We start from the raw sequence: 19,639 nt of genomic DNA, 5'->3' as shown, positions 1-19,639 counted from the left end.
ACAGTAATAAATGCAGTTTTCTTCGGCTTTGGTCATCCTAGTCAGCCTGAGCCGAGATGCTTTCATCTTTTTTTCACCCTGTATGACACGAAGCCATGTTTTTTCCCTAATGAAACACCCTGCATCTTCAATGACCACCTCACTATTAAACTGTTCAAGCATCGATTTTTTTTTTCTCTCCCTCCTCAAAGTCTGCATTGTAAGGTACAAACACATCACCTTCCCATGTGCATGTAAGCGGCGCTCAGTTGGGTCGACAAATGGCAGAAGGTGCAGCGCCGGGGTGTAGGAGGGTGTGCGGCAGGAAGGCCGAGTGGGGGAGTACTTCAGAGGCAGAAGAACTCACAGGCCCTGAACACAGAGGCGAGGCAGTGGGGGAGCCCCGGCCCCAAATGGTGTTTCATCTCCTCTGCTGCCACACTGAGATGCCTTTATCCTGCCTCTGGGAGCCAGCTTTGAGGGCTTCCTCTGATCCTCATGGATCTTTCTTTGTCACCTCACTGCTCCTCTCAATCACCTGGGCTCTGCTCGCTACCTCATTTGTCACTTGTTATTACGCTGCTTATAACGCCGTGTGTTCCTCTTTAAATGCCTATTTACATGCATCATGCAAGCAGTCTTTCCTGTCTTTCTACTTTTGTGCATTTCCGATCAGATCAGAAACAGACCAGAGTAGGAATAAGTAAATAATGTTGAGTATCTGTCACTCAATTTTAAAATTCCTCGTAAAGAGCTTCTCAATGCTTATCTGTGTCATTGAGTATCACTTGCGTTGAAGGAAGAGCAGCAGAATTTGTTCATTAGCAGTGTGTGTGTGTGTGTGTGTGTACATATATATATATATATATATATATATATATATATATATATATATATATATATATATATATATATATATATATATATATATATATATATATACACACACACACACACAAACCCCCCTCTGGCATTTAGAATGAGACACTAGAGTGTATACTACTGTCCTCCATGATTGTGTCTTGCTCTATTATGGAAGGTAGAGCATCTCTTTTTAAAATGTAATGCAACCCTTCACTACCCCACCCTTCATTCTCAAGCAAATATGAAACTGAGGATTACCTAGCCAATGTGTCTGAATCAACTTCCGTTTGGTACGCCATTGCATAATTATTGTTGAATCCCTGGTTGTTTGGCTGATACTCAATTAGATTAACTATCTTTGAGGAAGGACTCAGATTTATTGTGTAAAAGTTATTCCGATTGACTTATTTTATAATGTTCAAATGCCAACCAAGCCGGCAGAAATATTGCAGGTTTGTCTGAGATGAGATTCAAGATAGCCAAATTTGGGTCAAAGATAAAATTAATCAAATTAGTGTCCATTGTGTGCTTCCTGGTCAGAGAACGCCTCGCCAATGCAACTGAATGTGCCCAAAGCAGTTGTCTTTCCTTTTCCTTGCGACACGGTTAGAGTTCATTTTACCAGAAATACCTGAAGTTGTGCAGCACCCGTGTTTCACCAAGTTCATGATCGTGTGTGTGCCAAAAGATATGCCAAAAGACCGCAATTAATAAATGAGTCAAATGGAATACCTTTTCGTGTTCTCTAACTGATGCACTTGGCTGCTTAACTTGCCAATCTTAATTGAGTCAGCTGGAGACATCAGAACTTTTACATCATCGTCACCGTTTTAGCAATATTCCTGTGTGTGAACAAGGATAGACTTGGACGTTGGTTCACGCTGCTCGCTTCTTTAATTGAAAATAACGCCATAACAAACTCAGCTAACACCAGCTGCTGTTAGCTGCAAGTGCCTTGCTGCTCTTGCAGCTAACAGCCAACTGACGTCCTCACTCTAGCTCATCCTTTTTACGGTAATTATTGTCAGTAAGAATTCGTCTGATATAAAAATGTACATCTGTGTGTCATGTGGCCGACAGATCAAGCTTTTTTTTTTTTTTTTTGCTTTGGCTACCTGTGTGCTGGGGGCCTGTAGCAAGAAAGATATAGGGAAAAAATATATTTTCAGAAATGTCTGCCTCTTCCAAGCTTCTTGACAACAAGGACCCATTTTCACCTCAATCAAGTCCCTTTAATTCTTTTGCCAGACTTGTGCACTCCCTTCTGGTTTCTGCTGGACTGTGGTCAGACCAGAGGAGGTTCTTTCCCTTTTGCACCAGCTGTTGTGGTTTAAATCCTTCTGTACAATTGTAGACAGATCATTTACAGGACTGCTTTCTGATGGTTTTCCCACATTTCTCAGTTGAAGATGGCCTCTCCCGTTAGCCTTGACTAGCTTGATGTGTTTTTGCAGACTTGTCTGCCTTTGACTTTGAGGTCCTGTTTTGCCTGCTTTCCATCTTTACACTATCTCACGTTGACCTGCCTCAAATGCCAAACTGTTGTTAAGAATCAACTATGAACATTTCCACAGTCGCTGTCTTTGTTTAAGATTGCCATACCCTGGTCAAAATGAGATTCTTTTTCGATAAAACATTCAGTCCTTATCTGTTTTACGGTAAAAGTCAGGATTTCACCTGCATTTGTGCATGCATACCCCCCCCCCCCCCCCCCCCCCCCACACACACACACACACGCGCGCGCGAGAGACTAAATGCATAGATTTTTACTCTACTGGTTTTAATTTACAAATTAAAAGAAAGTCTCTTTTTTTTTTCACCTCATGTATCTCCCATTCAATAAGCCTGTCTGTCTACAAATAGCCCCATGCTCATATGCACACTCCTTCCAAACACAGAACAAAACAATAATAAATGCCCAGTAGGACTGGGAGAAAAGGATCTTTATTGGTGATTGGGGCTTTATTTTTCATGCTTCCTGCCAGTGTCATTTAGCCCCGCTGGGACTGACTTGGCAATGTGACCAAAAAGAACCCCCCCCCCCCCCCTCTCTCTCCCAACACGCACACACACAACACACACGCGCACACACACACACACACACACACACACACTTAGCAAGTTAGCCCCTCACTACCTTCATTAGGCGCAGCTTGAAATGAACTATCCTTGACAGAGTGATAGAAGGAAAATATTGTGTGAGTGTGTATGTGTTGGGGGCTAGAGTCAAAGGGGCAGCGAAGAAAGTAACCCATTGGGAGGGCAAGGAGTGAAGAGGGACTGGTTCACTCCCCAGACATTCGGCTTTTTAAGTACCCCACATCCCCCGCAGTACACACACACACATACTACGGCTGAAGAGGCTTTGCATTCTTGATGAGGCGAATATTGGAGCTCCTATTGTGGAGAAGCACATCAGACTGTTTTCATACCGATTTGTCTTCTATGTCATCTATGCAGTGCCAAGTGGCAAGTCCAGATATAACTGATTTTTAGGTATTTGGGCATTTTTGCTTAATTATTTGAAGTATTTGAGTTCCTCTTGAACATAGACTTGGTGGATGTCAGAAAAGAGCCAACTTGTAGTTTGTACTGAAGAGAAGTTTGTGTTTTTATAATCATAAACAAGAACATGTAATGTTGTCAGGTAAGATATTATTGCTAGGATCTGACATTTCACTGTTGAAAATGTTAAGTAGGTCATGACCTTGTTCTTAACTATCAAGGCTTTTCCCCACTGCATTTTTACATTAAGTATAAAAGTCTCCCTCATTTGTTAAACTTTAACCATTCCTGACTTTATTTGCCTATTTTAAAGGCATCTCATCACTTGTATCGAATCCATGCCATATTGATTGGGCATCCACCAAGCCTTGAAACAGGGATGCAAAAACCTTTACAATCAGTATATTCTGTTCAAAAACTTGCTCAAAAGTAGACACCTCATGATATGGAGAGAGATTAATAACTGATGATGGGACTACTTCATTGAAGTAAAAGAGTGGCTAATAAAACGTAACTGAATACGGTTGTTTGCGATCCAAACAGGTTGAACTAGAAATTAAAAGGAGTTGGGATGAGACAAATTCTTGAGTAATTGGAGTACCTTGCATAAAAAAATGCTTGAAGCATTTTTTTTCTTTCCCTGGATATCCGCTAATTAGTGTACACATCAGAATTTGTTACAACAATTCGTGCAACAATTGTTACTTCTCTGCATGACAGTAAAGCACGCAGGGAATGCGGAGAGAAGGCCAACTTCCAAATAAACCCCAATTTACCAAATAACGTATAGCCACAGATTTCTTGGTATACTTTTAATTTGAAGTTCCCGGCAGCGTGTTGCACCGTAGCAACTTGACAAGTCTTTTTATTTTTCTGACTCCTGATACAAATGACTCTACATTGTTCTGGAATCATGTTCAAGCTCAAGTCTACACTAACCAGGGCTATTTCAAACCTGCACCCCCCCCCCCCCCCCCCCCCCCCCACCCTCGTGTGTAAAAAAAAAACAAACAAACAAAAAAACCTCAGAGCACATGGTTTTTATTAAAAAAAAAAAAATTGCTGCTACACGAATCTGCTTTGTGCGGTTTTATTCGTTTACAAGAATCCCGAGCCGCTAAGCGGCAGTAGTGGCAAATCTCCACTTTGGCCAGAGTTTTTGAGACCTTAGGTTTTGATGAAATGAAACTCCTGGGGCTTGTATTGCAGATAGGGCTAAGCAGAAACATTTACCGTCCGTTTGCAATAACCCTGGTTACATGGAGACTAAGCCTTATCCTTGTCCCTTGCACCCCAACATGTTGTGGGTGTGTAGTGCTGACTACCCCCACAGATAGTTGAATGCTCATAGTTTTGAATAACAGGACTCAAACTGGGTGGAACTACGTTGTTTTGTTAGAGTTGGTTTCTTCATTTGAATGTCAAGGGGATTAGCTCGGAGCAGCAGACAGTTCGCATTTCATTGTGAAAAGTGTTTGAACTTAACTTCTCCATGGAATGAATACAGCTTGGTAAGGAAAAATATACCTAACTGTTTTATGTAGAGTTGCAGCTATGGAGTATTTTGGGATTCAGACAATATGTTCTACTGAAATTTCTATAGTATTCGGGGAAACACACATATACTGTGTGTGTGTGTGCGTACGAATCAGAAAACATCATAAAAAAATATATAGAAAGAATGTATTTACCTTTAAGTGGCGCTTGTTATGCTTGTTATGCCCATATTCCCTAGTAAGGGTAGCCTAGGCTATACAGTATTTATATCAAATGCCAAAAGATTTTTTTCATTCAAGCACATACTACAACAGATCTGTAAGAATACCAAAAGCAGCCTTAAAGTTTTTTTTTTTTTTGCAAGAAAAAAAAAAAAATCAAAAGTACCAGAATCACTCGAAGCAGTTAAATGTCATTTTTGGTCATTTCAAACCCGATTTATTAGAATTTTTGCCAATCGAGTTTCCAAAATGGGTCTCAATTGACAGCTAGTACGGTCGGTATACTAGGGGCTGAGAAAAGCAGAGGCTTTTGACATGCAAACATGTGGTAAACATTGTCATCTAAAGGCTTTTAGGGTGGAATTGAAACCTGATATCTCCGGAGTGCGCCAGTGAAATCAACATGCGTTGACATTGGGTCCTAATCTGACATGTGAAAGAAGACGTGAAGAATCTCGCCGGCTAGTAGGTTCAATCTAAATTCTTCCAAGCTTTTTTTTTTTTTAACTCAGACTCCTCGCGTCTGTGTACTTGCTCAGTATTCACCAGCAAACACCAATAAGCAATAGTTAGTCTGACATGTTTTCTGCCGGGCGCTTCCATGCGGTAAAGAAATTCCAGAAGGTATGCGTTGCGTAAAATCTGGCCAGCGCGGACACCGCACGTAGTGGCGTGGTTGCCGAAAAGACGTCATTTTGACACGTGGAGCTGCGTCAAGCAGAAATCAAGCTGCAGACGTTCTTCTAGGATTTGCTCGCTTGCTATTTCTTAAGCTTAATGTTGTCTTAACCTTGCGTTTGCCCACTTGTGGTAGGATGACTGAAAGTGCTTGATTTGACATGTACTGGGAGGCCGTTTTTTTAAATGTTAATATCGCTGATTTTCTTCTTAATTAATCGTGGCAGCCAATATCGGGATCACGATTAAAATTCGATTAATCGTGCTGCCCTATGTTCAATTAAACAAAAAATTAATCAGTCAAATCAAGTTCAGCTACTGAGTAGACACTAACCTTTGCTTATGAATGGTAAATCAAGGATTGGAAAAGGAGCCCATTTTTAGCCTGGACCTAACAGGGGTCATAGTCTTTCAAAAAACCACACATCTGATATCCATAAGGTCTAAAACACAGGTGTCGAACGCCGATCCTCGAGGGCCGGTATCCTGCATCTTTTCTGGTTTTCTCTCCCCAGGAATTCCCATATGTGTCGAACTCCGGTACCCAGGGCCGGTACCCTGCATGTTTTCATACCTTTGATTTTAAACACACCTGATTCAAATGATTAGCTCATTAGCAAGCTCTGCAGGAGCTTGAAAGTGATTCTAATCCTTTGATTCAGGTGTGTTTAAGATAGAAGGTATGAAAACATGCAGGGTACCGGCCCTGGGTACCGGAGTTTGACACATATGGTAATTCCTGACTGCCAGACTTGTGAAAACACTCATTGGACTTGTTGCATTGGAAAGGACCATCTTGAAAGAATCCTGCAGCCCATTTTATATATTGGACACTCATGTAAGAAAGTTAGTTTCCTTTGATTCTTTTCTTCAGCTTCCTCCATGGGTTTTTCTGTGTTTTGCTTTTGCATGTTATGTTTGGTTTCATTTCATGGATGTGAGACAAAAACAAAATGCAGAAAAATGCAAAAAGAGAAGATAGCATCTTTTCATTTTATGAGTTGTTGTGTTTGTTCACTAAAACTCTACTTACATTGAGGCCCTCCTCTGTGTTACCCCTGCTGCTTTATTTCTACAAGGGAAAAATTAAATTACTTCTACCTACTTTTGTTGTTTTGATTTGCATATTTTTCTGTGATTTCCTGTGATGAAATCACACAAAAAACGCTCATGGTTATCTATCAATAGTCAAGAAGCAGTCTAATTGCCTTTTGTTGAATACTACAACCTAGGTGAACAAAATATGAACATGCAAATTGACTCATTGTTTTACCAATAAGCATGAAATGGTTTGTGGTTTACCGATATAGCAAGTCTGAGACAAACTTTTTTTCCTCTAGATGTTAGATCATAGGCATGCCGTACGAGCTGATTTCTTGCCAGTTTTCTCTCTGTCTTGTCTAGACGAGGCATTGGCACCATCTGCTAGCTGGATATTCTGCTGGTATTGCTTGAACGCTGTGAACCAGAGACAAGACTTTATATCAGTTTTTCAGTTGTTTCCACAATCCAGATATCTTTTGTTAACATGGACTGTAGTTGATAATTTTGTGTGGGTGGGACTTATGAATATGATTTAAAAAAAATAACAAAGTTTTGCTCTACACATCTGTAGAGCAAAACTTTGTCATTTTCAACAGCAAAAAACAACAGATAGTATTTCATGCATATTATTTTCTATCATGTCCAGGTTTTTTTTTTTTGTACACAGTCATCCTCCTCTCCATGCTTCCACTCGCCAATTGACTTTGCAGAAACTAGGCCACTGAAGAGTACATTATTAAAAACCTTTGATTAAAACTTTTATCATTTCTGTAATTGATTCATTTTAATTGTAAAAGTGAAAATGTTTTATTTTTTATCACGTGTATGGATTTTACTTCATGCAAGTCTTATTTAAATTGTTTTCTGATCGAGACGGAATTTATGACATCATGTAAGACTTTCAGCCCTGATGGCGTTGACTTAACCAGCTCCAATCTGCCAGTAAACGTTTTGGGCCGTCAATTCAAGAGGCCTGATGGGTTGTCCTGTTTTTCCCTAAACTTAATCCATCAGTGTTACTGAGTTGATAAATGAAAAGAATTTCGGCACATTGAGCTTAGTATGCTTGAAGTGTGTGCGTGTGTGTTCACCTGCGTGCTTGCGTCTTTCTGGTTTTAACGTGTTTGTTTACATTCCTTGGCAGGTGTGTGGGATAGGGTTGAGCGATCCTCAGACAATGAGGAATTGGCAGGCATTTTTTTTTTTAGTATTAAGAAGGAAGCAACGTCTTTGAGAAAAGCGGTGTACATTAAATCAACACATTGTATGCTTATCATTCCAATCCATACTGTGCTTAGGGAAAGATGCGGTTGTAACACACTTTTAACATGAACATAATCAGATTTTTTTTTTTAAAGAGCTGCAGGTTTGTTTTTTCAAGACCGTCGTTGATTCTTTACTTGTCAATTTTCCCTATTTTGCTCACTGTTCTCTTTGCAACTGATTGCAGACAATTTTAGTCAACCCTACCATTCTGTGATATTGCTTAACTAAATAATTTAAATATCCTTTTTTTGAATATATATTTTTTACTCATATAACCAAGACAGCTTTTCAATGTCAAACAAAATCTTTGTGTTGTGTTTACATTTACCATATTGACTGAAATATCACAATATTTGATCGTTTTTTTTAAAACTTGCCGATATCTTGCTCATTGAAAAATGTGACATTCAAACATCAGTGATTTCTTGTGAGGAAAGTAGTCAAGAAAGCACAGTTCACCTGTTAAATGTTCACTTCTGCTATTGCCTTGTTCCTCACTTGTCCTTAACACTCATCATGTCTTCCTGCTATATGGGTTACAAAATTTAAATTTAGCATGGAGAATTACATGTATGCACTGTGCATGTATTTTAGGTGTTTGATTTGGCGTTGTGGCTTCCTGGTGCAAGTTTGGGGCACAGCCCATGAAGTGTTCTCACTTTAAACTGGCAAGGGTATGCATGTGTGTACTTGGTGAGGTGTCGACATAAAACACAATCAGGCTCTATCGTCTTACCTTTCAAAGTTGACATGTTTAATTCTGGGTTGGTATTTTATGAGTGTGTTCTGTAATACCTCGGTTCAAGTCTGTATGGCTATGCATTTGTGTGTACAGTTTGTGTATATATTTTCTTTACTCACCACCGCTCCCCAAGATGCCTTATCTTGTACACTGAGCAGCCAACACAAATTCGAGAGCCAGTTAATGATTTCACATCTTAAGGATCACCATGCTCCACTGTGTGGAAATATACTGACACTCTTTTTTTTTTTTTTTTTTTATATATATACAGCAAAGCACACAGTTTTGTGTCTACAGTTCTCTGCTTTAGGAAATACTATTTTTATTGCCATTTCTGATCTTAAACTACAAAGTGGACACCACTGTCTTTCTCTACCTATTAGGTTTTTTTTGTTTTTTTTTTTGGGGGGGGGGTGTTTGATGCAGTATGTTTAAAGGTCAAGGAACTAAGCTTGACAAGTTTACCTTGATCCAATAGAACTCTCCAACGAAATCATGTTTGCAGGCAGAAACTTTTCACAACAGGGTACTTTTTAATATAGCATATCTATGTCTCGGACGTATACATAAAAACGTGTTGTGCGATATGCAATCTAACTGAAGTTATGAACAAAATCATCCAACATTGAAAAAAGTAAAAAGAAAGATAGAAATAGCTAAATCTGTGACTCAGAAATAATCTTTGTATCCAGACCCTTAAACATATTAAAGTAAACTATTGATTCTGAAAAACCTTAATTTGTTATTTTAACAACCAGCTCCACAATGCTAGGTTCACACAAACTGCAGGGTGAGCATTCCACCTCACTTTACTGGTGTTTCACCACTGGAGTACATGTATACAGAAATCGATCATGTAAAAGTAGCGTAATTGTAAAATGACAAAGAAAGCTAGATTAAAACATGCCATTTCACAACCATTTATGACTGTTTATCTTTTGGACATCAGTGAGCGTTTGCATCTATGTTTGTATCTTCTTAAGTTTGATGTTCAAAACTCAAGAACCACCTGCATAGGATCAGCTGTGAAGCATTTTTATTACATGCTCTGTGGTGTTTTGTTTTGTGTTTTGGGTTAGTGTTGTGGTTTTCTGTTCCTTTCTGTTCTGGGATTTGTTGGTCACATTGAGTTCTTTGGTCTTTGCTCATTTTTCTGTTCCCCTTGTGTCAGTGTCTTGTCAGTTGTGATTGCGTCCACCTGTCTGTGTTAACCTGCCCCCTTGTGTTGACCAATGAGCTCCCACTGACCATTGCTTCTCTATCCAAGTGTTCCATGTTGTCTTGTTAGGTTTGAGTGTATTTAGTATCTATTCTCCTTTCAGTTCTTGTCAAGTCATTATCTACGTGCCCAAGTGTCAATGTGTCAAGTAGCCGTTGGAGTTCCTTGTTGTCCTTGTGGGTTCTTCCGATGTGTGTGTGTGTGTGTGTGTGTTTTTTTTTTTTAATTTTACAGTGTAGTTTTTAGTTTAGTTTAAATTAGTGTTTTTTTTTCCCCAAGCATTCCATGCCTGTCTGCCTCCCTGCATCTTGGGTCCACCTCCACACCCAACAATGCCAGATCATGACACATGTGTGTTCAGACCCATTTTCAGCCCAGCGCAAGTTTAACGCAAAGTAACTGTGCGCATGACTGATTGTAGTTTTGTTACAGTGGTTGACCTCCAGTCATTTGCTACTGTATACATACAGTTTTATGTGTAAACACATGCCATCATTGAAGTCTTTCACACTGGGTGGATCATTCAAACCCCACTGAAAACAGATTTTTATTATTTTTAAATCTCAATGCGCCTGTGTTGAACGAGTTTGATCATTAAGAAGTTTGTTTTTGTCCTCTTTCATACTGAGGTTTTATTATGAGAATAGATGAGCTCAGGTATGTGGCCTTGATCTTCTTTTGGAATGTTTTCACCTTGGCTCTACTTTAACAGCAAGTTATTACTCCCAGCATACAGTTCGGGCATGGCGCTAACGCGACTAGAGTACTTGTTTATCACTATTTCTCCCAAATAAAACTTTGCCAGTGAAAGACAAAAACAGGCCCAATGATAAGTGCTTGACTCTAGTGGAATCATTATTGCATCGCAGTTTTCTCCACACTGGAGCAGGTACATTTAATTATCATTCATCAAGCTTAGCTCTCACAACTTAGTACTATTTGTTGTATTTACAACCAAACATTATGTTTGTTGCCCTGTTACTGTATGTATTCTGCCATTATATGGTACAGAGTTACCACAGTCCCTGGAATTTAATTGGTTCTTCCACCCAAAAAGTGACAAAAGGGGTTTTTTGTTTTTGGACACTACTTTCTTTTGGAAGCCAGGACATACAATACGATGTAGACGAGTGGCTAGAATGTATGCCTCACTTTTCAGAGTTTGCAGGTTTCGGCCTTTCTGTTTGGGGTTTTCATGTTCTCCCTGTGCTCACATTTTTTCCGGGTACTCCAGTGGTAGGTAGGTAGGTAGGTACTGTATGTTGGACATTCTGTATTGCCCAAATGTGTGTTTGTGAGTGTGAATGGTTGTTTGTCCATATGTGCGCCGGAGATGGCTTCCCCCCACTGCCTGGAGATGATGGATGGATGGATGGATGGATAGATAGATGGATTCATTCATTCATTCCATGGCTGCATACTTTCACAATTTCCTGGATGGCCTAGTCCCTATCTTTGTGAATAGCGGAGTGTGGCTGTACACTTTTCTGTTCGTCGTTCCTCATCTTAGATGACCTACCCTGACTTTTTCATACTTTATCCAGCTCTTGTCCCCCTTGTCCCCCACCCACAACATATGGAAAGCATTATATTCTGTCTGGTGGAGAGTGTGAGCAAACATCCCTAGACGAGACTGGGAGACTCTCAGGCTGGTGCTGTATCATGGTCATACTTGCCTGGCCTTAACGCTGCTTAGATAAAAGAGGTACTTGTTATTTCAGAACCATAGCACCTGATTGCTAACAGGCTTCAACAAGCACTGCTATCTTTTAAAGTGGAAAAGACTCTTTGAAAGAAATTAAATAAAAAGTTTGGTCGAATTTCCTAAAAGTAACCCTTTGTTGTATGCATATTGTGTATGCATATTACACAATGGCAGAAAAAAGGGCATCCAGATTCACTACAGTTAGCTATGGGATTAAAACACTGCTTGGTTTTGGTCTATTTTATGTCAACATTTACAGTATTTTACAGTAATCTTATAAATGGTTTTATTGGACTTGGTGTTTTGTTATGAAAATTGAACACAGAGCTAATGGGACCATGCAGTGGACCATGCATATGCTCAATTGCATTATATTGTAAGGCCATTGTGTGGTTTGTTACATGTACTGTACTAGTGTTGTGAGATTGGGAGAAAATTTTACATCCGAAAAAGAGAATTTTATATCCTAATGTATATGTTTTGTTTTACTGTTGTTGGTTTCTAGACCCTTCAGCTTTAAATGCTTTTATCCTTTGAAATGTTATCCGACACGCCTAAAATTAATCAAACAAATGCTAGCAATTTGGGGGAAAAAAGATTATATAACACTGTCAAAGGTAACTTCTTAATATTCTCACTGAACTTTACATGCACCCTTGTTTGAGTAACAAACCTTTTAAAATATGAACGTTCAAGTTAAATTGTTCAGGAAGTTAAAATAAGTTGCTCATTCTGTGACAATCATGCTCCTATCTCACAACACTAATTAAGAAAAAACACATTTTTGTGATTGCTAACGGTGATTCAACATTGCCACCTGACAAGGAAAATTCTCCACTAAATAGATGTTAACAGTTTTATCCATGCGAAATCACAATTAGACCAACTTTATCAGAATTTAGCAGAATAATCCTAATGTTAATGGCGAGACTGGAGTTTTTTTTTTTTTTTTTATATATATCACTTGACAAATTTCACATGATGAATAAAACCACACTTGTCGGAAATATTTAGTCACCCAAACCATTTTCACCCCACTCCTTTACTACCATTTTCCTCACAAACCTGTGCTCCTCAGTTTGTGGACTGGGACTTTAGTTCCATTGCTTCAGGTTGTCTGGATCTTTAGTTGAAGCAAATTAAAATGACCTCCAGCATCTCTAAAATGCAACAGAGTGCGGTTAGCAAACTCTCAGCCAGTCATTTAATTAGCCAACCTTTTCCATCAAACTCAAAGGAGAGACAGAATTAACGATCAGGCGTTTGGTTTCTTTATGGTCATTACAGTGACATTTAGAAATTCACTTTTAACATGCTTCTTTCTTCTTTTCTTCAACCACTCATTTTTCGTCATCTCCTTTTTAAAAGCACTAAATTATTGTTCTGTTGGCTTTGCTATATTTGAAATACTGTACAGTAAATGGGGAATGTATTGCACTTATTTAACATATGCTGTATATGCCTTAAATGTACTCCAATATCTTTATCAGCCTTGTTACAAAAAGTGATGTATTATGCTGCAGGGAAAAAAAATAGAATACAACTCTGATTTACTGTCAAGAACATATTGGTGTTGAGTGCGGGACGACCAGCGATTGAAAACCTACCAGTTCAGACACAAACACTTATGCCAAATACAATTAGTCTAAAAACGTATTTCCAACATATAACAAAAAAAAATGTTTGTGTTGCTGCTGCTGCGTCTTTTATAAACTAAAAAAAAAAAAAAAAAAATCTGGATGCACTTTTTCTCTGCCATTGTGTATTTTGATAAACAATTTATTCCCTGTTTTCCTTTGCAAAGACCAGGATGTACTCTTTCTTTTCTGACGTGACACTTAAGTGACTTTGTAGCTTTTGTGGGGGAATTCATTGGGAAAAGTAAATGTTGTGAGAAAGTCATGGCACAGGGTCATAGAAAAGGGGAGCATTGCACACACATCAGAGGCAAAACTGATGCTACATTCCTGGCTTCAGCTATTTGTAGTGCAATGAGTGGAGAGTTGGCTGGGGGCGGGGAGCTAGAGAAGAAGGTAGAAATAAAAAAGCTTGCTCCAAAGGAAAAAAAAAGCTTAGCTCCACACCAGAAGCATGAAGGTGGCTGCAGTTAATCCAGTCTCATGGGTTTGAAGCTTTCATCTACATACGAGTTGAATTAAAATCAATATCCTGGCCTCCAGTGCCTAAATCTGTAATGGAATACTTATGTGAATTGTTTTATTTGTTTGTTTGTTTTGAGGTGATATGAAAATGTGTTGTCATGAAAATGGTGAAAGCAATAACCATGCATCAAGCTTGTACATCTGAATCTCCATATCAGTGGGGCTACATGAAAGGTTTCATTTCAATGAACCCCACCGAAAATGGTACACCCATTGTGCTATTTTTTGTGCTCACAAAAGAAGCATGGCTTACTTATCAACAAACCCTTAAGGACAGGATTACTGTACCTGAGCCCTACTCCAAGTGAATGTGGCACATAGTGATAACCAGTTATGTCCTTGTCGTAACTCATGAGCCATTTCAACAGTCTCCTTCATTCCTTTGTTTCTATTCCCCCAATGGTTTATATTTGGATCTGACTCTTACTCTTTGGCTATCGTCTTTGAATTGCATTCCAGATACACAAAAACAATAATATTAACTGTGAAGATGAAGAATCAATTGTGGGTGTACATGCTATCCCCACGAGAGCCTGTTTGACCACTTTGTCATAAAACAAAATCCCCGCATCTGGTCACCAGAATGAGTGAAATAAGATAGATTTAGGTAGTTGTATTTGCATTGTGCATTTTGAGTTGCTACTTAAATTGAGAATTCCTTAAAACCAATCACCTATGGTTAGATCAACCCCTCGGGGGAAGCATTTAAGAACTGGCTTACTGGGACCAAAAGACCGCCCTTTCATCAATAGATAACAAGGGCGGATATTCGGAGCTTTTGTATCATGAGTACATCTTGAATTTCACCCTTTTTTCTTAATAGCTTCATAAAAAACTATGCGGATTAACTGAAAGATTGGGGTAGTCTTTTTCTCTCTTTATTGGGCAGTCCTACGAAAAAGCAGTCTGTTGCAAGCCATGTGTCAGTTTTAAGTGGCTTTAGTCTATTTGTAATATGTCTTTGAACTTCTGTGGACAAGCCAGCGTTTGATTGTGGGTCAGGGGAGGCCACGAGTCCACAGTGACCTAGGCAAAATAAGCCCTCTCAGGTTTCAGAGGGAAGCATTCCTCCCTGGCCACTCCATAGCTGTGAAAACCACAACGCAGCTCCAACAACAAACACTGGAGGCACTGAAGGGAAAAGATGGATAATCAAATGCAGAAGTTTTTCTCTGGGTTCAATTCTGCTCTTGTTTGTGTTTGTTTTTTCCTGTTTAGTTGTTATTTTAAAAAAACACTGTCCTTGTTTTGATATATTTTTTTAATCGATGACATTTGCAAAAGAACAATAACTGTTTGGAAATGTATTCAACATTGAATGCATTTGGTTCAAAGCATATTTTTGCAAGGTACACTCACGTTTCCTCAAGAGCTCGTGGAAGTGCTTCAAATTCAGACAATGTTTAGAAAACCATCTGGACGTGCACCGTCTGTGAGTTGGTGTTGCATTTAATAAGAGGTTTTAAAGTTCATAGCCAATAATAACAGTCTGAAAGAAATCTGGTTCATTAGGTGTGCACCGTGCAATGTAATTGCTGTTCTGTGTTGTTTCAAAAGGCGTCAGGAAAAGGCTGTCATGGAACCAAGCAATTTTCTGCATTGGGGCTGCTTACAGTGAAGCACCTGCTTACCTGCTCCCCCTGCGCAAACATTAGTGCGGTCGGTAGGAAGGGTGCGTGTTAGGGTTGGCAAAATTAACCAACCCGTCATGATTATGTCCATAATCAATCTGTGGCAGGCCAGGCGCATGTACAGCACTGTAGTTTTGAAATGATACAGAAAAAAGCTACCTTCAATGCTGTATGTGTGTATGGGTTTTACAGTATTGTTCTGTTAGCACTGTCACAAAACCGCCCAGTTAATAAACAGGTATTACTAGGACTGTCAAAGTTAAAACATTAACTTCGGGGATTAATTTAAATTGTATACATTTTTAGAAAACTTAACTCTGTTCTATTGACTTCCTGTTTGTAGAAATAGGTGTTGGAAAATGTGTTTAATCGTGAATAATTATGGAAAATTCTGCAATAAATTAGTGACACATTTTAAATCTGATGAATCTGATCAATTTGGCAGCACCTGTTATTACAAATGGATTATTAATTGGATCCCAACGGGGACAAGGTAGGACATTTTTTCAATGAAAAAAAATCACATCACAATCACCCACCACTGAACAAAAATGTCAGAAATGGTAAATATTTAGGGGAACTGCTTAAGTTACATACGGTGGAGTGGAAAGGCATTAAATTGAGCTGCCTGGTACTTTTTGCCACTAGTATGGATAGATGAAAGAAGATACATCGTATGTGTTACTTAAATAATTTATTTTTCATTTTGGATTTTTTTTCAATGTTGACATTTTTTTATTTCAATAAAGTATGTGTAGACTATGTATGTTTTTTATTATACACATATCTATATTTGAATATTAATAAAGCAAGTATCATTCTGTTAATCGTAATAATGCAAATGGTCGTAATTTAGTGTAAATGTACCCGAGAAGAACTGTTGAAGTTGAGTTGTCTAATTTCAGATTCCATGCAAATACATGCCATTCCTAAGCCATTAAAAGATGTATTCATCTATTTATTTCTAATGATAGTTTGGTGAACAAACATCAATGCTCATATTTTCAAGTCTGAGTACAAGCACTTCTATAACACCTAACTAACCCTAACCCTTAACTTTAGGATATGTCATATTTATGCTAGTTTCTAAAAATCATGTACCAGTCTTTCCCATTCTTAACAGGAATGAAAAGCATATCACGCTCCTGGTTAGACTGCAATTTTTGGTGCACATGATGTCAAAAGCATGAAGCAATTGGAGTAATCTTATACGAGTCTTGATGTCTTTTGTGAAATTCTGTTCATAAATTTCCACAAAGCTACAATTTCATTGTTATTATTATAATTTTTTATTCATGAAAATCTGACATCAACCTGTCTTTTGACCAGGCAGGTCACCTCGGATACATGTCAGCATGCACTGGAGATTTGCGAAAGTGGATCCAAATATTTATCTAACCTCACTGTCTTGTTCCCTATCTGTTTCTCTGCAGAGGATTTTCAACTCATTTGTGTACACTGAAAAGACATCAAATGGAGAGACAGAAGTCCAACAGGTGAGCAACAAAGACCCTTCACCCCCTACACCTTTCCTTTGTTTTGTTTTTTTTTGTCAGACAAATGGTTTGTTGGACTTGTATAGGGCTGAGTTGATTTCAAAAGCAACACGCATTCATTATCATAGTCACGTTATCCAGCTGTTTCAAGGGCAGAATAGCTGATTTTTAAGGGTATTAAAATTCTGCCGCTACTGTCACTGGCTTTGAAGTTGTGCCTGCATGTTGACTCTCCTGTGCTCTGCCCTCTGCTCAGTGCAGTGCAGTCCTCAGACAGTCAGATGACTTAGGATGACTGTAGGAATATCTGGTGTACAATTAGCCTGTGGTTCAGTGCGTTTGCACTGAAGAGTATCCAATCTTGGAAACGTGATGGTCGAAGCCAGTGTTAAACAACTTGTGTAACAGACAGCTTGATGTTTGCCTATTGTGCTGTGACTGTGGGGTGTGCATATATTTGCGTTTGTCAGTAAATGGTGAGAGTATGCGCGAAATACTTAATGCCTGATTTGATTGAAAGTCAAAGCCAACTCAATCTGGATTACTAAAAACTGTTTCTTCTCAAATATATGGTATTTCTGTTACACATAAATTTCTCTTGTTTTAATAAGGACGCATAAAAAGTGTTTTTACTACTATCAGTGTTGTAAATTGATTTTAAGGTATAAAATATAGTTTCTGTTTTCTCTCTGTATGAAATTAACTAGACATGACACACTAGACATGGGTCAAAAAGGCTGTTTTTTCCCTCTCCCACATAGTCTGCCTTAACGGGCAAGTGCCGCGTGCAGCTGAAGCCTTCTCTCATTATGTATCATACGCGAGTCCTCTTCGGCTGCAGCAGCTAATCACATTGTCCACCTCCTGGTTTGTTGGTTTCGGTACCACTGTAAGTTTGCTACTATCATGTGGCTACTGCGGTTCGGTGGGGATCAGTGGTTAGCACGGCCTCCTCACAGTTGCAATCGCAGTAAATGAGAATCCCTATTATCATGTGAAACAAATTTTTTGGACACCCCAATAAAAATCATTGTGTTTCATATATATATTTGTATATACAGTATACCAGTTTGTATATATACCATTTAGCTCAAGTCTGTCATGTTTATTGACTGTGTTGCCGAAATATTTGCCTGTTTTGCTGTGTGTCAGTTGAGAAGGTGTGCACATGTGCCCCAAGCTCACACAGGTGCAAAGACTTTGATGCTGCAGCAAAAATCCAGTTTACACGTTGGTTTAATCTGTGTAAATAATTAGTCCCAGGCAGCAGCATTGGCTCATTTCTCATCAGTGAGGCACAGTGAATAACTTTTTTTTTTTTTTACCTTGGCCATCTCACTGCATGGCTATATATTCTATCTGTAAACCTTTTGAAGTCGGAAGCTGCTAACTCAGATGGCTTCTCTCGCATAGTTGTCTTGTACCTTCTCAAAAGGGCTGTGTGCTTGTGCCAAAGTGAGGTTCAATTAGAAGTGGAGGTGGATTAAAAGAGTAACACAGATGAGGACATCTTTGGCTGTGTTTCCTGGAAAAGCAAATTTGGGTTGATATGCAGACAAATGGTTTTACTTTGATATTATCCATCTATCCATCCATCCATTATCCGTAGCTGCTCATCCTCACTAGGGTTCACTGGCTCGCTCGTGCCTATCCCAGCGGTCTATGTGCAGTAGACAGGGGACACCCTGGACTGGTTGCCAGCCAACATTGACAAACAACCTATAACGCACCCAATCGTACAGTACCTAAGGTCAATTTAGAGTGTTCAATACAGCCTTTGATATTATCTTTGTTTTAATCTGTATTCAATTAAATGGGTCTGATTGTACTGCCAGAAGCATGATGAGAAAGTTAAAACAGTTAACCTATTTTCCGGACTTATGATTTTCAGAAAATATCCCAAAATAGTATAATATGTAAAGTCTTATTTCAGAGTGAAGGAATTTGGATATTCAAGGTTTTAGTGGTTTAAAACACTGACTAAAGTGACTATTGATGGGGTAAAAAAAAACTCCTGACCAAATGATTGTTTTTGATTTATCTTAAAATTACTATAGAAATTCCAACAGAAAAAGTAATCAATGGAATTATGTGATCTTTTAGAATGATAGAATTCTTTCATGAAAGGGAAACATTATGACTGCTCATACAGTTACCTCATTCTTGACTCAATGCAGGGTTTAGGATCACACCTGAAAAAGTGCTTTCCCACTCTTTCACAAAAAAACATCAAACACACACTTTAAAAAATCTGCTCCCACCTATGATTGTTGAGTTTTTTTGTTGTTTTTTTAGCAGTCTACCAACAATCCAAGACTAAACTGAGTTGATCATGTGAGGTAATGAAATGGCGCTGTGTCTCTCCGCAGTCATGCGATTTTCGTCACAGCCCTGCTCATCCTTATATTAACCTCAAACATGCTCTCCAAAGTAAGTCAATGTCGCCATTAGCACTGCTGCTAGTCCGGCAGTCATCAAAATCTTCATCGTCCTTTACCTTGCACCCTGCACCTGTGTGGCGCTGCAACAAACCCTAAGTTTCACAATCCTCACACATTGGTCGGGTCAGTCAAGGTTAGGAAAGAAAAACTCTGTGTTGGCAAGTGTGGTTAAAGTGCAGAGCACAAGTT

General features: G+C 38.9%; 1 protein-coding gene and 1 long non-coding RNA gene across 2 annotated transcripts in view; one reads left to right on the top strand and one right to left on the bottom strand.

Moving 5' to 3' along the window:
* LOC148417234 (uncharacterized) overlaps positions 1 to 19,639 on the bottom strand; it is a 93,571-nt gene that overhangs the window by 29,549 nt on the left and 44,383 nt on the right. The gene's annotated exons all lie outside the window — the stretch shown is intronic.
* cachd1 (cache domain containing 1) overlaps positions 1 to 19,639 on the top strand; it is a 56,858-nt gene that overhangs the window by 1,644 nt on the left and 35,575 nt on the right. The window contains exon 2 of the mRNA XM_088425613.1: positions 16,947 to 17,009. Within this exon, the coding sequence (XP_088281739.1) occupies positions 16,947 to 17,009 (63 nt within the window). The remainder of the gene's footprint in view (positions 1 to 16,946; positions 17,010 to 19,639) is intronic.

The sequence above is a fragment of the Hippichthys cyanospilos genome, chromosome 10 (genome assembly GCF_059441005.1).
Source record: "Hippichthys cyanospilos isolate Australia breed blue-spotted pipefish chromosome 10, RoL_Hcya_1.0, whole genome shotgun sequence".
Taxonomy (NCBI): Eukaryota; Metazoa; Chordata; class Actinopteri; order Syngnathiformes; family Syngnathidae; genus Hippichthys; species Hippichthys cyanospilos.
This window is presented reverse-complemented; position numbering and strand designations above follow the sequence as displayed.